The 24,378-nt window shown below is 41.1% G+C and overlaps 2 protein-coding genes across 5 annotated transcripts in view; one reads left to right on the top strand and one right to left on the bottom strand.

Annotated features, from left to right (window-relative positions):
- Positions 1 to 4,062: 4,062 nt before the first annotated feature.
- Positions 4,063 to 19,427, bottom strand: TIGD2 (tigger transposable element derived 2). Its single transcript, XM_064285549.1, has 2 exons — positions 19,116 to 19,427; positions 4,063 to 18,948 (listed from the first exon to the last, which is right to left on the bottom strand). The coding sequence occupies exon 2, from the start codon at positions 17,914 to 17,916 to the stop codon at positions 16,339 to 16,341; it is 1,578 nt and encodes a 525-aa protein (XP_064141619.1). The 5' UTR covers positions 17,917 to 18,948; positions 19,116 to 19,427; the 3' UTR covers positions 4,063 to 16,338.
- Positions 19,428 to 19,604: 177 nt separating this feature from the next.
- The window catches only part of FAM13A (family with sequence similarity 13 member A), a 363,829-nt gene continuing 359,055 nt past the window's right edge, over positions 19,605 to 24,378 (top strand). For 3 of the 4 annotated variants that reach the window (XM_064285550.1, XM_064285551.1, XM_064285552.1), the window contains exon 1: positions 19,605 to 20,002. In XM_064285550.1, coding sequence (XP_064141620.1) covers positions 19,828 to 20,002 — 175 coding nt within the window. In that variant the 5' untranslated portion in view covers positions 19,605 to 19,827. The remainder of the gene's footprint in view (positions 20,003 to 24,378) is intronic. The other variant, XM_064285553.1, reaches the window with a different exon arrangement.

Below are 24,378 nucleotides of genomic sequence, written 5' to 3' on the forward strand. Positions count from 1 at the left end.
TGATTTTCATCAGCAAGTGCTTCAAGTCCTCTTTGCTTTCAGCAAGCAAGTTATCATTAAAGCACCCTCTGTAACTTATTTTTTACCTTCCTGATCTGTCAAAGACTGAGAATAAGCTAAATAATTTGATTATATTTGTTTCTATCAATTTGTCTTTGCTTGTCTAATAATTTTTGCTTTCTAAGTGCTAGGTTATTTATAACATAGCTTTATTACTATTATTAATTCTGTCATTAATATAAAATTACCACTTTTGACTTGAATTTTCCTAAAATCCTACTTTGTCAGTACATTGCCACTCCTAACTTTCTTTGTTCTTTCAATTTTTCTGTGACATTTTGTTCCTTATATGTTTCTTGGAAACAACATATAGCTGCTTTTGTTTGAATTAATTCCAAATAAAGACCTTAACTTTTTGTTTAAATGTTCCTATACTCATTAAAAATACTATCATATTTTTACTTTCCCCAGTCTGTTCTGTATCTTTGAACTTCTCTATCATCTCTTTCCACAGATGTAGCGGATTTGATTCCTGTGCATCCCATCCAATGAGGTCCAAGTATATAGTCATCATCTAACGTTGTCAAAAAATAGTATTTGCAATGAATAAGTCCTTGGCCTTGCAAAATTCTGTCATGGGATTTCCAGCATTATTTCTATCACCAAGGCTGTATTTTCCATCTACTGATCCTTCTTTGTTTCCAATTTTCAAATTCCAATAATCAGTCATTATCAATGCATCTTTATTGCATGTTTGATCAATTTCAGACTGCAGAAGTTGGTAAAAACCTTCAATTACTTCATCTTTGGCATTAGTGGTTGGTGCATAAATTTGAATAATATCCACATTAACTGGCATTCCTCATAGGCATATGGATATTATGCTACCACTAACAATGTTGTACTTCAGGAAAGATCTTGGAATGTTCTTTTTGATGATGAATGCGATGCCATTCCTCTTCAATTTGTCATTCCGGCATAGTAGATTCTATGATTCTCCAATTCAAAATGGCCAATACCAGTCCATTTCAGCTTACTAATGCCTTAGGATATCGATCTTCACGTGTCCCATTTCATTTTTGATGACTTCCAATGGAAGGGGAAAACAGGCTTTGTGAGGCCAAACATGGCTGCCCTCACACTTTCCGTTAGTTCACTGCTGTTTCTGTTAGTTCACTGCTGTTTTCCAAGCCTCTGTTATGTAACCTTGCTAAGGCAGCCTTATGTAACATCCCTTGCATGTAGCCACTATTGTCCTTAACCACTTTAAAACATCTGCCCTCCCACTGTGGAGCATGGAGATCTCTTTGGTCCTGCAGCTGCCAAGGACTGCTTCATACTTAAGCCTCCCTAATAAACCTCACTGCCACACTGGATTTGCCCACCTCTTTCTTCAGTTTCCCAGCATCCTCCAATCTGTGAGGCAAATTTCAAGCTACTGGTCCACACCTGGAAGATTGGTGAACCAGCCGGGAGACTGAGGAAATGGCAAGTGGGAATGAGACATCTGCAGAGAAAATCTTGGGCTGGCCAGTGATCTCCATCTGGGGAGGTTTGGCTCATATGCTTGATGAGTGCAGTCTGCCATGTGAGTATGGGGATGCCACAAAAATGCCAAGAAGCATAGCACAGTTGTGGGAAGATGTATGCCTTCATATATGTGGAAAAGAAGCTAGGAGAGCAGTAGCGGCCGTAGAATAGCCACTGCTCTAGGCAGTCTGGCTGGCCACCAATGCCCAGCTAGCTGCTGGAGTGTGCATAAGAATCTGCAGGAACAGCTGCAGTTAGAAAGAGATGTGCGCTGGTAGTGTGTGACCATGACTGACATATTAAGCAGCTGTGTCTGAGAGCAGGAGGAGTAATTAGAGATGCTCACCTGCAGGTTTGTAAAGATGGGGGGAAGGAAAGTACCAAAGGCAAGGATTAAGGCAGTGTTCATGAGAGGTGACTGGGATGTGAACATGTGGAATCTGTGGGAGAGTGGATCAAGTAGTGAATCGGATATGGAGTGATAGTGGAAGAGGAGTCTGACTGTGCAAAGTGGCCTCTCTAAGCACAGCCACTCATTACTCATAAGATGAAAGCTACCTGGGAGTCTGATGACCCCAGACAAGAAATCCTGCCAGCCAGCTAGCTCCATGACAATGTGGAATATACCCCCACTGAGCTGATAGAGTTGGGTGGGAAATTTCAGCAGAAAGGGAAGGAAACTATTGCAGCTTGGTTACTACTTCTGTGGGATATTGGGAAAGATGGGGTCTTTTCAAATAGAACTGAGACAGAGAAAATAAGCAATATAACCACCCACCCTGTCTTCTCGCAGTGTTTACACACAGCTTGGAAACCCTGGTGGCATAGTGGTTGATTGCTGCGGCTGCTAACCAAGGGGTCTGCAGTTCGAGTCTGCTAGGTGCTCCCTGGAAACTCTATGGGGCAGTTCTACTCTCTCCTATAGGGTCGCTATAAGTCGGAGTTGACTCGACGGCACTGGGTTTTGGGTGGGACACAGAGAGCATACATGCTGTCTTAAATTGGGTTTTCTAGAGAAGCAAAACCAGTGCAGTGCCTAAATATATACGGAAAGAGATTTATTATAAAGAAAATGGCTCATGTGGTTGTAGAGGCTGGTAAGTCCTAAGTCCATGGGTCAGGCTGGAGGCTTCTCCTGACTCATGTTGTGCTGGCAAATCCAAGATCGGAAGGTCAGAGAGCAGGCCTCTGGTTCACAGGCTATGGACGCCAATGAATCCAAGATCCGCAGGTAAGATGGCACGTAAGCTGCTAGCTCAAGTCTGAAGAATCAGAGGTCAGAGGAACAGGAACCAGCTGCAGGATTCAGAGCAAGCAAAGCCAGTGAGCTTTGCCAGAAAACCCACCTATGTTGGATGCAGGTCACCCCTCCATGGAAACTCCCTTTCAAACTGCTGATTGGCTGCTTACAACAGATCTCATCATGGAGGTGATCACATTATATCAGATCTCATTATGGAGGTGATTACATCATTAGAAAGTTGCCAAACTATATCGTAACTGTCAAACCACTAAGGATCATGGCCCAGCCAAGTTGACACACAACATTAACCATCACACATGCCCTCACAGATTGGATTATTTGGCATTGTAGAAAGGTGTGGCCAAATAAGTGGCATCTTCCAGGCAAGGCTGGGAATGGTCTTCTGTAAAGGTGTTACAGCAGTTAATCTGGGAGTCAGGTACGTGCCACACCATTTACGACAAGCACTTTAGGGGCTTGACAATGAACTTTTTACTGCAAGAATGAAAGCAAGAATCCTTCAGGTGGCTCTGCTTTCCTGGTAGAGCACGCTGGTGGCTACCATCAGTCCCTTAGTTGGCAGACAGTGTACCAGATGGGACAAGCAGTAGCTGATTTGGGTGAAATTGAGGCTACAGAGAAGGGAGTATGACCCACGGGAAAAGAGAAAGAATAAAAAACCTGTGAGACAACCGACCATACAAGGGCCCCTTGAAAGTGACCTGAAGGCAGATGTGGGTGGACCTACTTGCTGCCAGAACAGCAGTGGACAAGGCAGATAAACAACCAAATGCAGTTTTGGTTAGCCTTTGGAAGGATCTAAAGCCAGAGCAACAATATCGCCCTCTGGGTCCTACTACCCCTCATAAGGAAGTACCCCTTCCCTTGGGTGGACCCTGCCATCCTTATGGACTTAGAGACAAGGTCACCACAGTTCAGGGGAACCAGAGACTCCATGTAGAGGTCACAATACATTGGTCAAGAACAAACAAGCAGTAGGTGCTAGCTCTTGTTGATACCAGGGCAGGATGCACCCTTATCTTTGGGAACCCTGAGCAGTTTCAAAGACCCCCCTTGGCAATAGGTCAGTACGGCAGAGAGTTCATTCATGTACACCAGGTACTTCTGACCCTGCAAGTAGGGTACACTCCTCCTAAAACATATCAAGTTTATATTTCTCCAATACCAGAAAACATTCTAATGGCTAACTTTGATCATGGGGTTAACTTTGACCATGTTTGTGGGAGAATTCCGACTGCAAGTGAGGGAAGTAAAGATAGTCCTGAGCGGGAATGTGGCATAGGAATCAGTGACCTTGCCCCACCATGAAGGGTGGTAGACATCAAGCAATATTAGTTGCCCAGAGGACATAAAGAAATTCGTGAAACTATTTCGTAATTAAAAAGAGTATCCTCCAGGAAGCCCACAGTGCTTAACAGTTGTGTGGCCTGTGAAGACACCAGATGGGACCTGGCGTATGACCATGAACTACAGGGACCTTAACAAGGTGATCCCTCCTATACATGCTACTGTCCTGAACACAACTTCCTTGTTAGAAAAATTTTGTAGAGACCTGAGCACCCATTACGTTGCGTTAAATCTGGCCAATGCGTTCTTTAGTATCTCTCTAGTCCCATCTGCCCGGGACGAGTTTGCTTGCATGTCTACAACCTGTTGCCATGGAGTCAATTCTGACTCATAGCAACCCTATAGGACAGAGTAGAGCTACCCCCTTGAGTTTCCAAGGAGCAGTTGGTGGTTTCGAACTGCCGACCTTCTGGTTAGCAGCTGAGCTCTTAACCACTGTGTCACCAGGGCTCCATGTATATACCAGATTTTATTCATCTATTTGTCTATTGATGGACACTTTGGTTGTTTCTACCTTTTGGCTATTGTGAATAATGTTACAATGAACCCTGATGTACAAGTATCTGAGTCCCTGTTTTCAATTCTTTTGAGTATATACCTAGACGTGGAATTGCTGGGTCATAAGGTAGTTCTATGTTTAACTTTTTGAGGTACTGTCAAACTGTTCTCCACAGCAGCTGCACCATTTTACAATCTCACCAGCAATAGGTAGACGGAGGTTCTGATTTATCCACATCCTCACCAACTCTTGTTATTTTCCGCGTTTCTGACAATACTCATCCCAGTTATGTGAAATAGTATCTCACTGTGGTTTTGATTTGCATTTTCCTAATGATTAATGACACTGAGCATCTTTTCATGTGCTTACTGGCTGTTTGTATATCTTTTTTTTGATAAAGTGTCTATTCAAGTACTTGGCATGTTTTTTAATTTGTTTTTTTTTGGTCTTTTTCCTGTAGAGTTGAAGTTCTTTATATATTCTGGATATTAAACCCTTATCAGATAGATACATGTTCCCAAATATTTTCTCCCACTCTGTAGATTATCTCTGCATTTTGTTGATAAAGTCCTTTGATACACAAAAGTTTTTTAATTTTGATGAAGTCCAAACTTATCTATGTTGTCTTTTGTTACTCATACTTTTGGTACCATAACCATGAATTCATTGTTGAAAACTGGGTCTTTGATGTATTTTGAGTTAATTTTCATGTACGGTGTGAGATACGAGCCCAACTTCATTCTTTTGTGTGTGGAGGTCCAGTTGTCCCAGAATCATTTGTTGAAGAGACTTCTTTCCTCATTGGATGAACTTAGCACCCTCATTAAAAATCAACTGCCATAGATGTATTGGGACAGAATTTAATTCTGATCATTGCAATTTTAAAGTTTGGGTTTTTACTTTCTGTCATCTCACCACTTTCATCCTGTGACATTCTGTTCAGTATTCTGGGAAAATGTCTGAAGTTTATCATGAAAATTACAATTTAACATTTTAGAATGTCAGTTCTGCTCTTCACAATCTCCAATGAAGACTTAAATTCTGATATTGTATTTTTACTTTCCTGGAAAATTGTTAATTTTGGTCAACTCACCATCTCCGTCTGAAGAATGTATATCTCTGATACTGTTTCACAGAGTCCACGTGTTTTACATTTAATATATACATTTATCCATTAATCTGTTAAATGAGCAACCCAAACCACAGTGATGTGTGACCCCCAAGGGATTCCACCTGCTGAGGGGGGCTCAGTACCTGGGTCTGGAGTGGGTAAGAGGCTCACCCCAGCCAACTTGCCCACCAAATGCACTGCCATCCTGGGGCAGAAGGGCTGCTGTCATACCCTACTCAAAATGCCACTGGGCAAAGTTCCCAACCCTAGGCATCTGCCAAGGTAGGAAGATGGCAGTGGTTGTTGGGAGGGAGTGGGAAAACAAGCCAGGCACAGTGTGGGCTGCTAAAGGGAGCTGGCAGTCAAGTATCTGCCCTGGAAGGTGGCAAGAGGAGGGACCATTTGAGCTGAGGCTGCAAGCCCCCAAGTGCATGTGCCATTGTCTCTTCAGACTTCATTTACAAAACACATATTCAAAGATAAAATTATTAAGAATTTCAAGGTGTTGGCCACTGGGCATTAAACTCCGAGTGTGGGGACCTTCTGAACACGGGTTCTGTGTGACGGCTCTATCCCATGCCAATGGATCTGGCCCTAGTGGTAGGGAAGAGTGGGCTCATATCTTCCTGCCACCAAAGGCAATACTCCACACATGGGATACAGTCCCATTTTCTGACTTCTGCATCTCTGAGTTAAGGGAAGATCAGGAGGTGAGTTTAACTCCTTATCTACTTTCTTGAAGATACTGCTAGTCTAAATCAGATGGCACTGCATGTCTCAATTCAGCATCATTTGCACTGGAATTAATGGAGATATTTTCTATCCTCTTTGAAATGGTTTATAGATATATTGTACTTTTTGAAGAGCTGTTCTGAGCTTTTATCCTTTTCTGTGCCTACTAAGAAAGAAAGCACACCAGGATTTCTTTGCCTGAGAGCATTTCCACTCACAATGCTACTTATACTTTAAAGAGGGTAAAGGCAACCCTTTCTTTTTCTTTCAACAACTCTGTGCTGGCTGGCGTGTCTAGTGTGACGGGGCCCTGAGGCTTTCCCTATTTCCTGAGGCAGGACAGCAGACAGGTATAAGGTGGTGAATAACAAGTTTAACAGCTAGCACTGGAATTCTTCTTTAAGAGGAAAGTCTTTGTCAAGGAAAATATCTTTCATAAACCACCTTGGGTAGAGGGTAAGATACAAAGGTTGCTGGCTCAAGCATTAAAAAAGATGATAGTGAAATCAGTGTGCATGAGACAAGGAGTAGAACTTGTCTTGTTCCTGAAATTGAGGGGGCAAGAAAGCAGAAGGGATTACCCCTGAAATGACAGAAGGCTCTACGCTCTGTGATAGAACTTTTCCTTTGAGACCCAAATTCAAAAAATGTAGGACATTTTTTCTGGAGTTAAAATGAAGACTAGTACCTTAAAATTAATAACCAACACACTTCATTATCAGTAATTCTTGTTCTGCACTTTCAGTGCTTCAGGGGAAATGCAAATACAATGGAGAACAAAGAAGACCTTGCTCAGCTTTTACTTTCAAAATAGACTTTAGGAAAAACGAGATAGCACAGTAGAAGTAATCTGGAACTAAGATTTCCTCTTGCACAAGCCAGACTAGTTGAGAAAGGAAAGAAAAAAACCAACCAAACCAAAGATCTTTGATTCTAAGAAGTCAAAGTTTGGCAGAGTAAGCTTCCATCCATGGAGTAATAATTACGTAAGATGTTCCTTGCCCTAGAGAGAAGAGCCATATAGTTTAGATATGAATGTGGGGCCTGATCCATGGATCCAACTACTAAGGGTTGAATTCCAGAGGACACGAAATAGTGACCTCAGATAGGTTTGGGAAGGCCCAGAGCAAAGTGTTTCTACATTCCTGGTCAGAATGTTAGATTATCTCACAGATTCCCCTATGCTAGCTAATAAGACACACTCCTAACATTTGCCAGGCTTGGGACAAGATTCCAAATGCAGGCCCTGTATCAGGTGCTCAAATATTTAAGTTATAAATCAAGTTCTTCTCTCCTACCTTACGAATATACCATCAAAATGCCCTGAAATGCTAGGTACAAATTTTGAATTTTTGGGCTTTTTGGAGTTTGATGGGAAAGTGACTTGGCCTCCCCTTTTCTTCCCACCCCAAAGTCTTGACCTGCATATACAAGCCCTGTCCACGCTCTCACATAAAATCATCCATGACTACTGCTTGGGCCTCGAAGTCTGCATACTGGTGTCACAGGCTGCTCTCAGGACCAACCCAGGAAGAGGTCTTTCCAGTCGCTGGAAGCAGGTTCACAGCTATATGGACAGGAATCTCAGGTTCCCAAGTACCCAGAGCATGGTCTCCAAGGAGGGGGAGTGGTGCACAGGCTCCTGGTAGACTCATCCCCTTTAATACTACAAAGGCTTTGCCATGTGGATCAGGATACCACCCAAAGAGGGCCATAATAGGGCTCTGCAAAGCATGGAGCTCAGGTTGGAGCCCCTCTTGCTTGGGAATAAGGGTGGTGGACTGGTCTCAACCCAGGTCAGCAATATAGAAGTAAAAACAGTAATGTTTTATTTCTGCAGACAGGGCCCAAAATACACCCCACAACACTCCCTATTCACCCATGGCCTATCTGTGGCATGGGGAGATCCAGAAGTTCCTGCATGTCCCAGAGGAAGAAGGAAAGTACTTGAGTGTTGAGGGTCAGCGGGTTGCTGGGAGTTGTCAACATGGAAACAAGGGGCCCTAATCAGAGAGGCAGTGGGATAGAGAGCCAAAGACAACCCAAATAGGGTATATGGCTTGGTCTGAGCATAAAGTTGGGATGAAATCACAGTAATTCTCCTCACTGGCATGGACCATGCTGAGACTACAGACCATGAAGTATACCAGTTTTCACTTCGGTGGAATTTGGTGAGGACAGAGGGTCAATGCCAAATAAATCAAAGGAAGGAGTTACCCCTAAAGCATAGGAGCTAGCAGAGAAAGGACATGCACCAGAGGCCTCTTCTTAGAGGTCAAAAGTTACATAAATCCTCCCTCCCCACCCCCCAGTCTAGATGGCATCCTGGGAGTGGGGAAAAAGGAGAAAACCCTTGAGAGAGGAGCCAACATCATATAGAGCTTGAATTTTCAACTATTTGAATGTGAATGAATATTTACTTAAAGGCAATAAGTCTGAAATCAGAAGTGGCTGATAAAATTTATTTTTTTTCTTTTTTTGGTTTGGTTTTGTTTTTCTTTTACTTACCATCAGCAGAAAAAAATGAAAAAGCTGACTTTAGTCAAGGAACAATAAAGTTACATTTCTGCACATCAGCCAACAGAAATCAAAGAATGGGGTCATGTGGGGTCACTGTGGTACAAAGAAATCACACATTGTAACAAAGGGCAGAATATAAGCTCCCTGGAAAATCAGAGCCATCCTTCGAAGGGCTTTGGAACTCTCACAGGCCATGCTGCGGGGGGTGGTGTGTGTGTACGACATAGAGGCAATTTCACCCAAATTTCAAGGGACAAGGAGGCCCCGAGAAATTACAAATCACTCTAAAGAAAAGGTGTGTAATACCTGGCAGGAGTATTCCTTGTGCTGTATCTGCCAGGGATCTGAATACCATAGTTTATGATTTGACATCATTATCACTATCCTACTGTACACTTGGAAACCCTAGTGGCACAGTGGTTAAGAACTATGGCTGTTAACCAAAAGGTCGGCAGTTCGAATCAACCATGCGCTCCTTGGAAACTCTATGGAGCAGCTCTACTCTGCCCTATAGGGTCACTATGAAACGAAATTGACTCAATGGCAACAGGGTTGGTTTTTTTTTTTTTTTTTTTTGGGTTTACTATTCAATTTTATGTCTCAAATCTGTTTGACTCCTTCCTTACAGTCTGACATCAGGTCTGCTGTCAAAGTCTATGCCATTACCATTCATTCTTTTCTTACTATAAACACCCCTATGACCCCAGAAGATACTTTCATTCTTGTCTATTTTCTAATCACATTAGCTCTTAAGTAGTTTCTATGTCTATAGCTTTAAATCCTTCTTCCTTCTCCATTTCCATAAATTACTGCATAATTTTTCTCAAAATTCAAATTTGAGTATTTCACTATTAAAAAATGGCTATGGAAAAGGCCCCAAATCCTCACCTTGATAAGCTCTCTACAATTCGGTTCCAGCAAAGTTAATACCTTCAATTCTAATTCTACCATTAGTAAACTTCATGCTGCAATCATCTTGGTCAGTTTATTACCAGAATATGACCTATATTTCCCATATTCATGCTATACCCTCCATCCCACCCAAAAACACAGAAACAGAACCAATTTCTTCAAAAAATCAACCCAAAATGCATGCCTTTGAGTCAATTCTGACTCATAGCAACTCTACAGGACAGGGTAAAACTGCCCCATAGGGTTTCTAAAGAGCAGCTAGTGGATTCGAACTGCTTACCTTTTGGTTAAGAGCAGTAGCTTTTAACTGCAACAAGCTTAAATCCTATTTGTGATGAGAAGTCTTCCCAGACCCTCAACAGAATTTATCTTTCTTTCCTCATACTTTCATATAATGTATCTTTCATTATCACTTTCACAATCCGGCTTGTGTTGGAGTGGGCAAGGAATGCAAAGAGGAAAAAAAATATGTACAAGAAACATTCTACAAAATACCTGATAGTGCATCTCAAAACTGACCAGTCACCAAAACCAAGGAAAGTCAGAAACTGTCACAGCCAAGAGGAGCCTAAGGACATGATGACTAAATAGAATGTGATATCATAAACAGAACCCTTAAACACGAAACGGACATTAGGTAAAAAACTACGGAAATCTGAATAGAGACTTCAGTTAAAACGAGCAACACAAAACCCCATTATGGTAACTTATTCTTAGCTTATGGACCATTGTTATAGGGATGTAACATATAAACAACGTAAGGAAGCTATTCTTGAATAATTTAGAAACTTCATACCAAAATTAATTCACATATAAATCATTAGCGGTAAGGTCAGTAAAATCACTATTTGGCTACACTTTGTTAGATCGTTATTTTATATATTCAAATATATATATTCAAAAGAAATAATGCATGCCGAAAAAAATTTTTTTTTCAGTAATTTAATATGGTTACTCTACCTTTTCTTCTAAATTAGTAAAGCATGTATGTAATTAATGGTATTATAAGATTTCTGAAGATGGATTACATGTTAAAAAGAGATACCTAACTTTTGCATATTCACATGTAATATATAATTACACTTTTATGAATATAAACCTAACCAAAAACCAAACCAGTTGCTGTTCATGTGTATTCTAACTCCTGGCGACCCCATGGTATGCAGAGGAGAACTGCTCCCTAGGGTGTTCAGGGCTGTGACTTTCAGAAGCAGACTGCCAGGCCTGACTTCTGAGGGGACTCTGGGTGGGCTCAAACCACCTACCTGTCAGTTAGCAGCCAAGTGCTTAACTATATGCACCACCTAGAAACTCCTAAACATAAATCTACTAGATGGACAGGTTTTGTGTATAGCAACATGAAGTTTCTAGTCCTCATTTCAAAAGGAAGGTAAGATTTACACAAAATTCTTCATTGTCATATTTTACGGAACCTAGATGACATCATTTTATACCATCAGGACAGACAAAAATGCTGTCCATTATGATTGTAGGTAGCATCCTGATCTCACAGATACTCAATTGTGAAAAAATACACATCTTTAGCACTATTTTTTGTCATAACAATCTTTTTTTTTTTGTACATGGTGGTAATTTAACCAATGTGTCGAATTTACAGCACTGAATACTTGCATAGCACAGGGAAAAAAAACCCATGCACTGCCTAGTTTTCACAGAAAAGTAATTTAGGTATTTTATCCTATAAGTGATACTTATTCAGACACGGAGGGAACACAAACTCCCCCAAATGTTAGAGTAAAGCAGCAGGTGCCTTCCCAAAGCTAACAGAAAACCGAAAGGCTACCCCTGCATATTATCCCACAATTAACAATAACTTACGGAGTCCTGGTGGCAAAATGCTAAGCCCTAGTCCGCTAACCCAAAGGTGGGCAGTTCGAACCCACCCAGCTGTGATCAGTCAACCTGCTCCTATAAAGATTAGAGCCCAGAAAACTGTACGGGGCAGTTCTACTCTGTCACATGGGGTCACGATGAATTGAAAATCAACCTGATGGCACCTTTCTCCTAACAACAGTAACTTGAAAAAATACAACCATACTGTTTTGATTATTATACTGAGATAGACTTAAAGCAAACTAGTTTGGATTAGAGAACACAGATTATCTAAATTCCTCCTGAACACAGCTTCTGAATTAACTTTTTAATGCCAAAAAAGGGAACTTAAAAAATTTATGTTCTCTGTCATCATCTTAAATTAATACCCCAAGCTTATGTGTGTAATCTCAAATACTTCCAATTAAGAAAAAAAAGTACCTTTAAAGCTTTATTCTATGACTTTTGAAAATATGTTAATTGCTTGGGTAGATGAGAAAAACTAATGTTTGTCAAGTTTACTTTGTCTTTTTTTTTAGGCAGAAAGGTAATTTTGTTTTCTTTATAAATCATTTTTGTTGACTTTAGAGGAAACTGGATGTGATTCCATTACAAGTTCAGCGGTTATTAACAGATTTCCCTTGACAACAAGAGCATCTTTGGTGGAGGTTACTTCACAGGTTAATGGGGCTGAGTTCCTCGGTCAACTTTTCTAATAAAAGAAAAAAAGTTGAACATTCCAAAATCTTACTAATTTTCTTTAATATCGGGATAAAATCAAAAAACCAAAACCTGTTGCTGTCGAGTTGATTCTGACTCATAGAAACCCTACAGGACAGAGTAGAACTGCCCCATAGGGTTTCCAAGGAGTGGCTGGTGGATTCGAACTGCTGACCTTTTGGTTCGAAGCTGAGCTCTTAACCACTGTCCAATATTCAGATCCAAAAAACCAAACCCATTGCCATCAAGCCAAATATCCAGATAAAAGCCCGTTGCCATCAAGTCAATTTCTACTCATAGCCACCCTACAGGACAGAGAAGAACCACCCCCCCAGTTTCCAAGGAGTGGCTGGTGGATTCGAACTGTCAACCTTTTGGTTAGCAGCCATAGCTCTCAACCACAAAAAAAAAAAGCCACTAGGGTTTCTAAAATCTGAATAAGTAACTCTAAAATATCATATTCCCCTGTGATTTAATTAATTATAGTGGTAATAGCTGATAATCTCATTAAAAATCACTTTGAAAATTCCCAAAGGTCTGTATTCAAAGTTCTAGGGATATTCATAAATCACACTCAAAGAAAGCTCCATAAAGAAGCTACACTAAATATGCTGAAATCCGTCTTTAGATTGGCCACAAATGCGGGAGCTGACAGTATATTTTACGCATTTCATTATGCACTTAGAATACCTTTTTTTCCTGGCTTCCCAAATTATGCCAAACAAGTATTCTCTTAGTTTCCACTTTTCCATTTAGTCTGAGTTCTGTTAAATCTCTTAAAGGTACACAGAGTTAAATGAGAGCACAAATGCCTGAACTTCTCAAACTGAGCAGACGTAACTACGAGGGGAATGTGGTTATCCAAGATGGCCATGAGCTATCTTCTGAGAGATCTAATACAGTATTTGGAAGGAGATTTTTATTTTACAACAGATATGGAATTAGAATGCACAATTTATATAAACATTTATGATAAAACACAAGATTAAGTAATTTTAATACCAGATTAAAAGAAGTTTGAGAAGTAGCGTTAGCAAAGAGCACCATGATAAAATGTAAAGCATTACTGCAAGCGACAAATAACATCACCACCACCATCAAGTTTCAGAATCTCTTGGTCTACAGGAAGCCAGAGCCTCAGGGCTTATCTGTGTAGAGTCCCATTTTCTTAGGCCTATCTGGTAAGTGAACGAGGAAGATGTGTTAATAATAATGTATGAACTCCCCCAAATACAGTGGATTTTTAGATGTCTTCTGAAAAGGCCACCCTGAAACCCAAAGCCTCAGCTCAAAAGGCAAAATTCTGAGTGCTTACAACAGCCCCATGAAGGAAAAACGATCAGATAAGGGCCCTAAAAGAAACTAGTTGTGATTTGGTTACTTCCGGAAAAAAAAAAAAACACAACGAAAAAACCCATTACTGCATATAGAGGGCTGGGCCTAATTACCATAATTGGGTCTCCTATAACCCTTTTTGGTCTAATTTTCTATTGGTCCAGTACTACTTTAGTTTAGTAAAATATTCCAAGTGCCCCGCTTACCCTTACCTTTTTTAAGGATATTTTATTACCTCAGTGAAACATGCCAATATTATTAACATAGATTTTCTTCTATACACAAGGCCCACATCTGTTTATTAGCAGAGTGCTAAAAAAAAAAAAAAATTTTTTTAACAGGCCTGGAGCAAAGAAATTACAATTCTATTCCCCTTTTCTGTTATAATTCAACCTAAAATGTCTTAAACGTCCATGTATATCTCATTGTGCTTAGCAAGAGATGGTCAATAAATAGTTTATAAATTGGATTAACCTCTGTTTTCACTGAGATAAATTACTACTCAATTTCAGCTGATACTAGTTAGCCATCTCTCTCTTACCTCAGGAAAACAGATACCTTATAAGGGGTTTCCCAATGTAGCAGCATCACTTTGAGTCACACAATGGATCTGTTCAGCATACTTCCAAAAACTCATAATTTCTACAACATCTTAACACTAGCTAACACTCAAAGGAGTCCCTGGGTGATGCAAACAGTTAAGCACTTGACTACTAGCCAAAAGGTTGACGGTTTGAACCCAGAGAAGCCTCGGAAGACAGGCCTGGTGATCTGCTTCCAAAATGTCACAGCCTTGAAAACCCTATGGAGCAGTTCTACTCTGCACACATGGGGTGGCCATGAGTCAGGATCAACTCAATGGCAACTAACAACAACACTCAAAGGTTTATTCTGAACCAGACCTTCTCAGCACATGTAATTTAAAGTCCATGTATCAACTTATTTACCCCTTACAAAAACCCTGTGAGGCAGATACGACCTGTTTAACAAATGGGTTAAGGAACTTGCCTAGGGTCACACTGCAGTCTGGCTCAAGTGTCTGTCTGTGCTCTTCTATAGGGCCTCTCCCACGCTCTAGTTAATGTTAGTCCAGAGTTCATGTGCTGGTTCCACAAATTACATGTATGCTCTTCAGTGCTGGCTTTCACTGAAAAATATGCTATATGAAGTCATATGACATACTTGGTTGTTTTAAAGATTTACATAAATATCAAAACAAAAAAACTCAAACCTGACTCATAGTGACCGTATAGGACAGAAGAGAACTGCCCCATAGGGTTTCCAAGGAGCGACTGGTGGGTTTGAACTGCCAACCTTTTGGTTAACAGCCAAGTTCTTAAGGCAAGCTCTTAACCACTGCACCACAAGGACCTCAGATAAATGTCAAGTAACTTATTAAAGAGAAAAACTGTTGATAAACCCACACTATAAAAGAACTGAAATGACAAAAAAAAATTTAACCCTTACCTCTTCTGACCTCAATGGTTTGGGAACTTAGATCTATTTTCCTAAAGTGAAATGTCATTCTCTCCACAACTATGAAGAAACTCTCCTTATTGGTAAGATGGAAAAGCCCTTTCCCTAGGGACACTTTAACCTCGTTCTGTCTTCACTACACTCAGAGATAGCCAATCTGAATTGCTGATTGCCCAAACACTGTTAGTACAGAAATGGCATATTTAAGATTCTAGACTATTTTCTTCAGTTTCCTGTAGTCACAGTGAAATACTTTAAGTATAGGTAGTCCCCCCCTTACCCGAGGTTTTGCTTTCCTCAGTCAACTGAGGCTTGAAAATGTTAAATAAGTATGTAGCATGATGAAATCTCACAGTCCCACTGTCCTTCACGTAATTTTTATTACAGTATATTATTATAGTTGTTCTATTTTATTATTATTGTGGTTAATCTCTTACTATGCCTAATCTGTAAATTAAACTTTACCATAGCTATGTGTGCACATGACAAAGTATAGTCTTACATAGGGTTCAGTAGTATCCGTGATTTCAGGCATCCATGGGGCTACCTGGGGGGTCTTAAAACATATCCCCTGCAGATAAGGGGGGACTACTGTACAATCTTTGGTGGGCTCTTTTAAGTTTTTCAGCAGTGGAAAAGTAATGGAAATGGAAACTTACCCCATCATATTTCAGTTGGGAAATTGAAGTTCAGAAGGTCATAAAAATTCAATGTAAGTAGGATTTATTGAGTGCCAATAGTGTGAATGATTCTCTACTACACACAATGAAATTCAGGCACAGAAGAGACACACAATCCCTGACCTCAGGTACCTTATGATCTAATTTGTATGATACAGATTAGAAACAACTGACAGACAAGTTACATGTCAACATTCAATTAGTAGCATCAATATCACAGAGTTGTTGTTTAAGTAATTCAAAATAGCAGCTAATCCTAAAATCATTTATAGAACATATTTGGCCTTGGAATCCACAGCACTTCAAACAGGATAATTAAGTTCCACTGCAGATAAACAGTCACAAAGATACAAATACAATGAAAAATTCAAGAGCCCTATCAATGATTTTTGCTATTTTGGATCTTCTGTTTTCTTCTTATTATCGTTCGAAGTCTCCGCAATACCAATTTATCAGACAGAAGCATGTCATCTTGTTGTTCTAAATAATCTAGTAAATTTTCAGTCCATTCAAGTGCAGCTTTATGACTAATATGCTTTTCCGGATTCAGTTCTGTTTTTCTAGTCTTACTGGAAGGTTTTTGCTCAGCAGGCTTGGAACGGTCCTCAGCACCTTCATTGTCAGTTAGCACCTGACAGCTTGAGTCATTACTCTGAGAGTCAAACCACTGATCGATACTCTCAATGTCAACATGTTCACAATCTTCTGTATTCTGTAAAACTGTTGCTAAATTGGTTGCTAAAATGGCTCCTTCATCCGTGTTCACACCCGAATTCTCTCCATTGCCAGGGAAAAGTTTTTTCCATGCTTTGGTTATGGTACTTGATTTTACCATATTCCAAGCTCTTGATACTTCATAAACTGCATCCAACACCGTCAAGTTCTTCCAAAACATTTTTGAGTCAATTCCTTCATCCATGTATTTCTGGAGAAGTCCTGCTCTGTAGTATCTTTTCACTGTGGCTAGAACTCCCTGGCTCATAGGTTGAATTAGACTTGTGACATTAGGTGGCAAATATTTCACAATTATTCTGCCATCACCTGAACTAAGCAGTTGTTCATTTGGATGTGCTGGGGGAAAATCCAAAAGAAGCACCGCTTTTTCTAAAAGCCCCTTGGATTTCAAATGCTTCTGTACCTGCGGCACAAAGTATTTTTCAAACCACTGTCTGAAAACAGAATGTTCTATCCACGCACCCTTTTGACTGAAATAAGTTACAGGAAGGTTAGAAAGGTCAGTTCCTTTGAATGCACGGGGTTTTTTTGCTTTCCCCACAACACAAAGATTAAGTTTGTGTAAGCCTGTGGCATTGGCACAACACATAATAATGATTCTCTCTCTGCTTGACCTGTACCCAGAAGTACTTTGCTCACTTTCAAGAGCTAATGTCCTTGACGGTAGACATTTCCAGAACAATCCAGTTTGGTCAGCACCATAAATTTGCTCTGGTTGTAGATTCTCCTTCTCAACAAATTCCTGAAAGTTACCACAAAATTCACTGGCAGCAGTTTCATCTCCTTTTAATTTTGTTCCTTTACCAGCAGCCTTTGGAATACCATGGCGCTGCTTAAATCGAGTTAACCAGCCAGATGATGCATTAAAATCACCTTCCATCCCTAAAGCATCAAAAAAGAACTTGGCTTGTTTTGCACAAATTGTTCCAGACACTGGAATGCCATCTGTCTTCTGTTGATTAAACCACTCTATCATAACTCTGTCAAGTTCCTCATATGTTGACGATTTCATGGATTTACGTTTGGATACACCGCTTGTAGGATCTGAACTGTTTGCATAGTTTATGATCCTTTCTTTGTTCTTTTTAATATCACGAACTGTAGATTCACCAATTCCATACACCACAGAAAGTTTTTTGAAAGAGATACCTTCTTCAAGTTTCTTAATAATATCAAGCTTGTCTTTAATTGTCAACACCACTCGCTTTCGTTTGCCCAACATTTTAAGTGCCTAATATTTCGGCAATTACTAGAACAAGATATTCAACAGCTTAGTATTTTAATACAAAAAAGACTAGAAAATGGGGTCTTCAGGTCTGCCTCTTGCCCCCCAGGACAGGCAAGGTTTACATCTGAGTCTCTTCACTTGCTGTTTTAAAACAGTCAGGACTGTTTTAAAGTCATAAAAATTCAATTTAAGTAGCATTTATTAGCGTCTATAGTGTGCATTTTTATAGTGTGCATGATTCTTTATTAACACACAATGAAACTCAGGCACAGAAGAGACACACAAAACAGCTAGGACTGTTTTAAAACAAGGATGAGTTTCAATTAACTCTATCTTATGTCCTTCTTCCTCCTTATTTAGTTTAAGGTAAACTACATTTATGAATTTAGTTTATGAACTGCAATTTCAATGGGGGTTAGAAATTTAACCAATACTGTTCTCTAAAACAGTCCTGTCGAATATTCTATTCTCTTCGTCATCATTGCAGGTGTTTTGCTAAAGCCATAAAAACTCAGGTGGGAATATTCTAGGAAATGTGTTAGGAAATACACAACTTAATTCAAGAAGAGACTTGCAGACTCTATGTTCCACTCCCTGACTATGTTGTCTGTCAGACAGTGCGTGGCATGGAATGAATGCTGGCTCTTCTAAGCCAAGATTGTTATAGGTTAGCAGATGAATGGCTAAGAGAGTCATATGAACAAGGTAAGGAGACTTGGACAGAAGTGAGCTGTAAAAATAAGATGAAAGTGGTCGAGCAAACTCTGTACTTTATCAGGTCACAAACTTATACCTAATGTATTTAGCGATTGGAAAGACGAAAGGTGGACAAGAGGAGGTGTCACATGATCAATAAAGCATCAAAAAAAAACTTCATTGGTGGCAATCAGGACCCATGGCAGAGGTTACAGGGTGGAAGGCTTAGTGAAGATCGTGTTACAATAATCCCGGTAAAAGATGATCCTCGATGACTCAACAGAAGTTGTTCACTGTGGGGGCTATATAGGAACTCGGTGCCTCCGAAACCTAAAGGAAAATACGAAAAATGTTTTTTTTTTCAATTATCAGGGTCTGTGGCATTACCACATTTATCCTGCAACTATCTTGAGAAAACTAACACCTAATATTAATTTGATAGCTAAAAACATTCCACGTTATCTGGGATGACAGAGAGAGGGACCTGAATTGCCTACCTCCCGAAATTAAGAGGTCAGAGAGAAACCGTGTTAGCGAGGGCCTCTCCCCGCAACGCGAGCTCCGGAGCGCGGGGCGCCTTTCCTCACGCGGAGGGAGCCCAGTTCCTATGCACGGCGGCTACGAGGTGTCACCGCCGCTGCCAGCGAGCGATCGAGCGGCCGCCTGGCGCAGAGGACGCCGTCCCGCGGGCCGGGGCATCGCTCTCCGCCTGCCTGCACAGCGTCCAGACCGCACTGAGAGCAAATGGAGGCTCCCGCGGGAGGCTGACACTCGCGGCACAGAGGTGGCGAGAGGCTGCGATGGACGAGCGCCGCTGCCGGACCCGGAAGGCGGGGGATTAGGGAGCACGCGCGCGCCCCCGCAGGAGCGTTGTGTCGGCGAGGGGGCGGGGCCTGCGCGGGCGAGCACGCGCTCAGCCGGGGGCGGGGACTCTGGCGAGTGTGTGGGAGGGGCGGGGCCCGGCGCCGCGCCGCCGCTACGGCGTCTCTGGGCGTCGTGTGGGTTCGACTAATCGCCCCATTGCTCTGGGCTGCGGACTGCTTTGCTGGCCAGCAGGGGGCAGCACGAGCTCACCCCGTCTTGGCCCTTCTGCCTGTGGGGAGACTTCTCTGTGCCAGGCTTCCTCCTCTTCCAGGGAGAATAAAAATTGCACCCTCTGAGGGCTCGCGAGGAAGCTACGCATCCTCGGGTGCCAGGAGCAAGCTGCGAATGGGGCAGGGCGAGCGCACGTGGAGCTTGTTTACAAACAGCGGCCGCTACTGCGGCGCGGAGGCTAGCACGTCGCTCGCGCCTCCTTGCTCCGGTTCCCGGGAGTCCCGCGCCCGCTCGCTCCCGGGGCTGCCCGTTTGGACTGGACGAACCGCAGCAAGGATCATTCGCCAAGGTAGGAGCGAGCGGAGGCGTCGTCTGGCTGCGGGCAGGCAGGCTCACCGTGGGTACGTGGGTCAGGGGAGGAGCTGATGGCTACATTCTGCAACACCCACCCAAGCAAACCCTGGGTGGATGGGGCGCAGCCGAAAGGTGGTCAAGCTGGGTATCGGGTTTCTCTTCCCTGGTGTTGATGCTTGAGGGGTGGGGGTGAGAGGGCTTAAGTCACCGAACGGACTCTGCAAATCCGCCTCACCTGGGAGACGCGTGAACCTGTGGGAGGAACCGTCGTGAACTTCCTGCCGCCCCTTTACGCCCACTGCTTCTCTGTAGTAATAAGGGAATTGAAGTTTGACAAAAGCTCATTTTTTTTTCAAACAGATACTATAAATTTCTATTTTAATTTTTTTTCTATTTTTAAAAAGTGGAGTAAATGCTGGCACCTGTGCACTAATCACTGCCAAAGACGAACCGTGCCTTTGGGTTCCGGTTCTCGAACTCTGTTCCCTCCAGAACCCTGAGACCCTACCCTGGAGACGGTAGAGGCTGCGTCTGTTGCAGCACCTAATTGCCGAGGAAACAAGACTGGACTGTATTTCTCCCGTTGTTTCTTTCTACTCCTTATGTATAACAGTAATTTGAAGAATGGGAAAGGGCTTTTGTTAAATTTCCCTGATATCTGTACATAAATGTTTAATCCATCTTCCTTAACACTGACTAGCGTAGTAATTCATCCTTTATTTGACAAGGCTTATGTTGTTGCTTGGATATTTTGGAAATTCAGAGAGGGGAGTCAACCTGAGCATTCGTACTGCAGAAAACAGTTGTTGAGTCTGAACTTCCTGTCAGGTTTCCCCACCAAAGCTGCTAAACGGCCTTCCTCAGAATTGCAGCCTTTCAGTATCTGGCAGGATGCAGATTCTTTGACTTGTCTCATAGGTTATAGTGGTTTTAAATAAATACCTGAGATTATAGTGGCTTTAAATAAATACCTGTTTTCCCTGTAGTTGGACTTGAGTGTACTTGATTTAGTCTTGATATTTACCTGGAACTTTTGACCTTAACCGCCCACTGCTGATTTTGTGAACTTGACCTTGGAATAGTTTGGAAATTTATATGTCTACTTAGATAAGCCAGCTATAAGTGCTCTTGTATCGTGTTGGTCTCACCAAAAGCATTTATATACAATCCAGATAATTTTTCCTGCACCCCTGATTTTTATTTTAAAAGCACCTCTTCTTCACACTAATGGGGCTGCGGTGGCACAGTGGTTAGATGCAGTGGGTTTGGCAATGGCTTTCACACTAATTGGTATATACCCATTGCTATCGAGTGAATTCTGACTCATAGCAATCCTATAGGACAGAGTAGAACTGCCCCATAGGGTTTCTAAGAAGCGCCTGGTAGATTCGAACTGCTGGCCTTTGGGTTAGCAGCCGTAGCTCTTAACCCCTATGCCACCAAGGTTTCCTTTGATGGGGAAGGGATCACTGATTACGGTAGATGTATTAGCATAACCTTGAGGGGCAGGACCTTAAAATAGAATGTTGGACATTGTTTTATTAAGAGTTGTTGACCACAGGGAACTTCTTATTGTCAGTTCTACTCTTTGCTTGAAAACCCTGGTGGTGCAGCAGTTCAGAGCTACAGCTGCTAACTAAAAGGTCAGCAGTTCAAATCTGAAACCATGTAGGGCAGTTCTCCTCTGTCCTATAGGGCCGCTGTGAGTCGGAATCAACTCGATGGCAACAAGTTTGATTTGGTTTGGACTCTGCTTGTTCGTGCTATGCTATTCTCACCTTCCCCTTCTCTGGTATTTTCATATCTCAAGGCTCCCTTTCTCCTTTCTCTTTCCCTATCAGCTGCTTGTGAAAACTTATGATTCTTTTTATATGATTATGCAGAACAATTTTATACTTTCTCTTATTTCTAACTGTCCTTTACCATTCACTGAGGTGAATCGGTCTGTAATCAAAAGACATTTCACTCTGGCAAATTCTGCTGCCAGGTTTTCTTCTCCTTATATACTACTACTCTTAATCCTCAGAGCAGTACTATGAGGTAAATGTTACCTCTAGTTTATTTCTGAGAAAAAAAAAAGCCTAAAAAAGTACATTAATCTATCAAATAGTAGGTGGTAGAATGGAGATTTAAGCCCAGATACATCTCACTTTAAAGTACTGTACTCTGTCCACTACACTATCACAACAGAATATTTAACTCAAAGATCTAAAAAGAAGTACGTTGTGATTATTTATTCTCACAGTAATTAATGTTGTCATTTATTGGAATAGAATATTTGGTCTTAGCCACCAAAAAGGCATTCTAGTAGCGAGAACTCTAAGTCTGCGGCTCTCTGCAAGCCTGCAGCAGCGTTGATCACGCGTAGCATTTGGTTCATTAGAATGAGGGTTTTTTGAAAATTACTCCAAGTTGCCGATGTTTCAAATTGTTATAACCCTAAATTTGCTTTTCTGCTGGAAAAATATAAATGCAAGTGCATTACATGGTCTCATTTTCAGTAATGTTTTTTATGAATAATAATTCCAAATAAGTAGGACTTATTGTGAATAATAATTTTGAATAAGTAGAAAAAACAAAACCATTGCCATCAGGTCAAATTCCAATTCATAGTGACCCTACAGGACAGAGTAGAACTACCCTATAGAGTTTCCAAGGCTGTAAATCTTTACAGAAGGGGAAGCCGACTGCCTCATCTTTCTCCTGGGAGCGACTGGTGGGATCGAACCACTGACCTTTTGCTTAACAGCCGAGCACTTAACCACTGTGCCACCAGGGCTCCTTAGGACATTTCTAAGGAGTGTAAATTCTTAATTTTTAAGGAGCTGCTTTTCTATTTTTATTTATTTTCCTTGTTTTGGTTTCCATTTACTTTATTTCTTCTCAAGTGGGAAGTTTAACCACAAATTTTTTATGATACCTGAATTACCTACTCCAGTAAGCTTAATATGAGGTCATGAAATTTTTTTTATCATAATACTAGTATTATTCCATATGTATTAAAGCTATTTAATATCAGGTAGTATTTTTTTTACCTCTATTAATAATAAATATTTACTGCCAATTGAAAAGCAGTGATTTGCACAAAAAAATTTTTTTACTGTCACCTACCTGAAGGAACATAAAATATTGAGGGGAATTTTCCAGCTAAAATATAATTTATTTTTCTTTTAGGGTGTGTGTGTGTGTGTTAGGGCAAACAGGATGTGAAACGGTCCTCGTCAGTAAAATGAAAGCTTATTCTCTGAAGTCTCTTTCAGCTCTATTGTTATTTTATTTTGTATTGTAGACAAATCCCCAAATTATTCATTTTTAACATAAAAATTTTCCTTTTGTATAGTTAAAGGTAGAAACACTTTTCCACTTGAAAATCTCTGGACATAAGTAAAGGGTCATATTATACCAAAAAACAAACGCATTGCCGTAGAGTTGATTCCCACTCACAGTGACAGAGTAAAACTGTCCCATGGAGTTTCCAAGAAGCACCTGGTGGATTTGAGCTGCCAACCTTTTGGTTAGCAGCTGTAGCACTTAACCACGATGCCACCAGGGCTTCGGTACTACTCATTGGAAAATCCAAGATCTTTTTTTTTTTTTCAAGTTGGTAATTTATCATATGGTAAGACAGTGAGTTCTTAAACTCTTGAGTCATACAGATGCCCTCTAGGGGACTTTTAAACTTAATCTTGTTGCCTATGTTTCTTCGTTGACTGGTGGTAAATTTTCACAAGGCTTTTTTTTTTTTTTTTTTCTGCAGTGTAGGCAAAAATAAGAGAATGAGTTCCTAGGATGATAGAATATATTTATTGGGGTCAAAGATGAAAATTTATTGTGGAAATGCTTAAGGAAAAGTTAGACTTGTGTAATGGATTGAATTGTGTTCCCCCAAAATAAGTATCAACCACATTAGGACATGATTCCCAGTATTCTGTGGTTGTCCTTCATTTTGTGATTGTAATTTTATGTTAAAAGAGGATAAGGGTGGGATTGTAACACCCTTACCAGGTCACATCCCTGATCTCAATATAAAGGGAGTTTCCCTGGGGTGTGGAAACGGAACCTAGCAGAGAGTGGGGATTCTTACCACCAAGAAAGAAGCACTGGGAGCAGAGTGCGTCCTTTGGACCTGTGGTTCCTGTGCTGAGATGCTTCTAGACCAAGGGAAGACTGATGACAAGGACCTTCCTCCAGAGCCAGCATAGAGAAAGCCTTCCCCTGGAGCTGGTGCCCTGAATTCAAACTTCTAGCCTACTGGGCTGTGAGAGAATAAATTTCTCTGTTAAAGCCATCGACTTGTGGTATTTCTATTATAGCAGCGCTAGATGTCTAAGACAACTTGCTTCCTGAAAAACCTGTGCATGTAAATTGAAG

This window comes from Loxodonta africana, chromosome 5, assembly GCF_030014295.1.
Source record: "Loxodonta africana isolate mLoxAfr1 chromosome 5, mLoxAfr1.hap2, whole genome shotgun sequence".
NCBI lineage: Eukaryota > Metazoa > Chordata > Mammalia > Proboscidea > Elephantidae > Loxodonta > Loxodonta africana.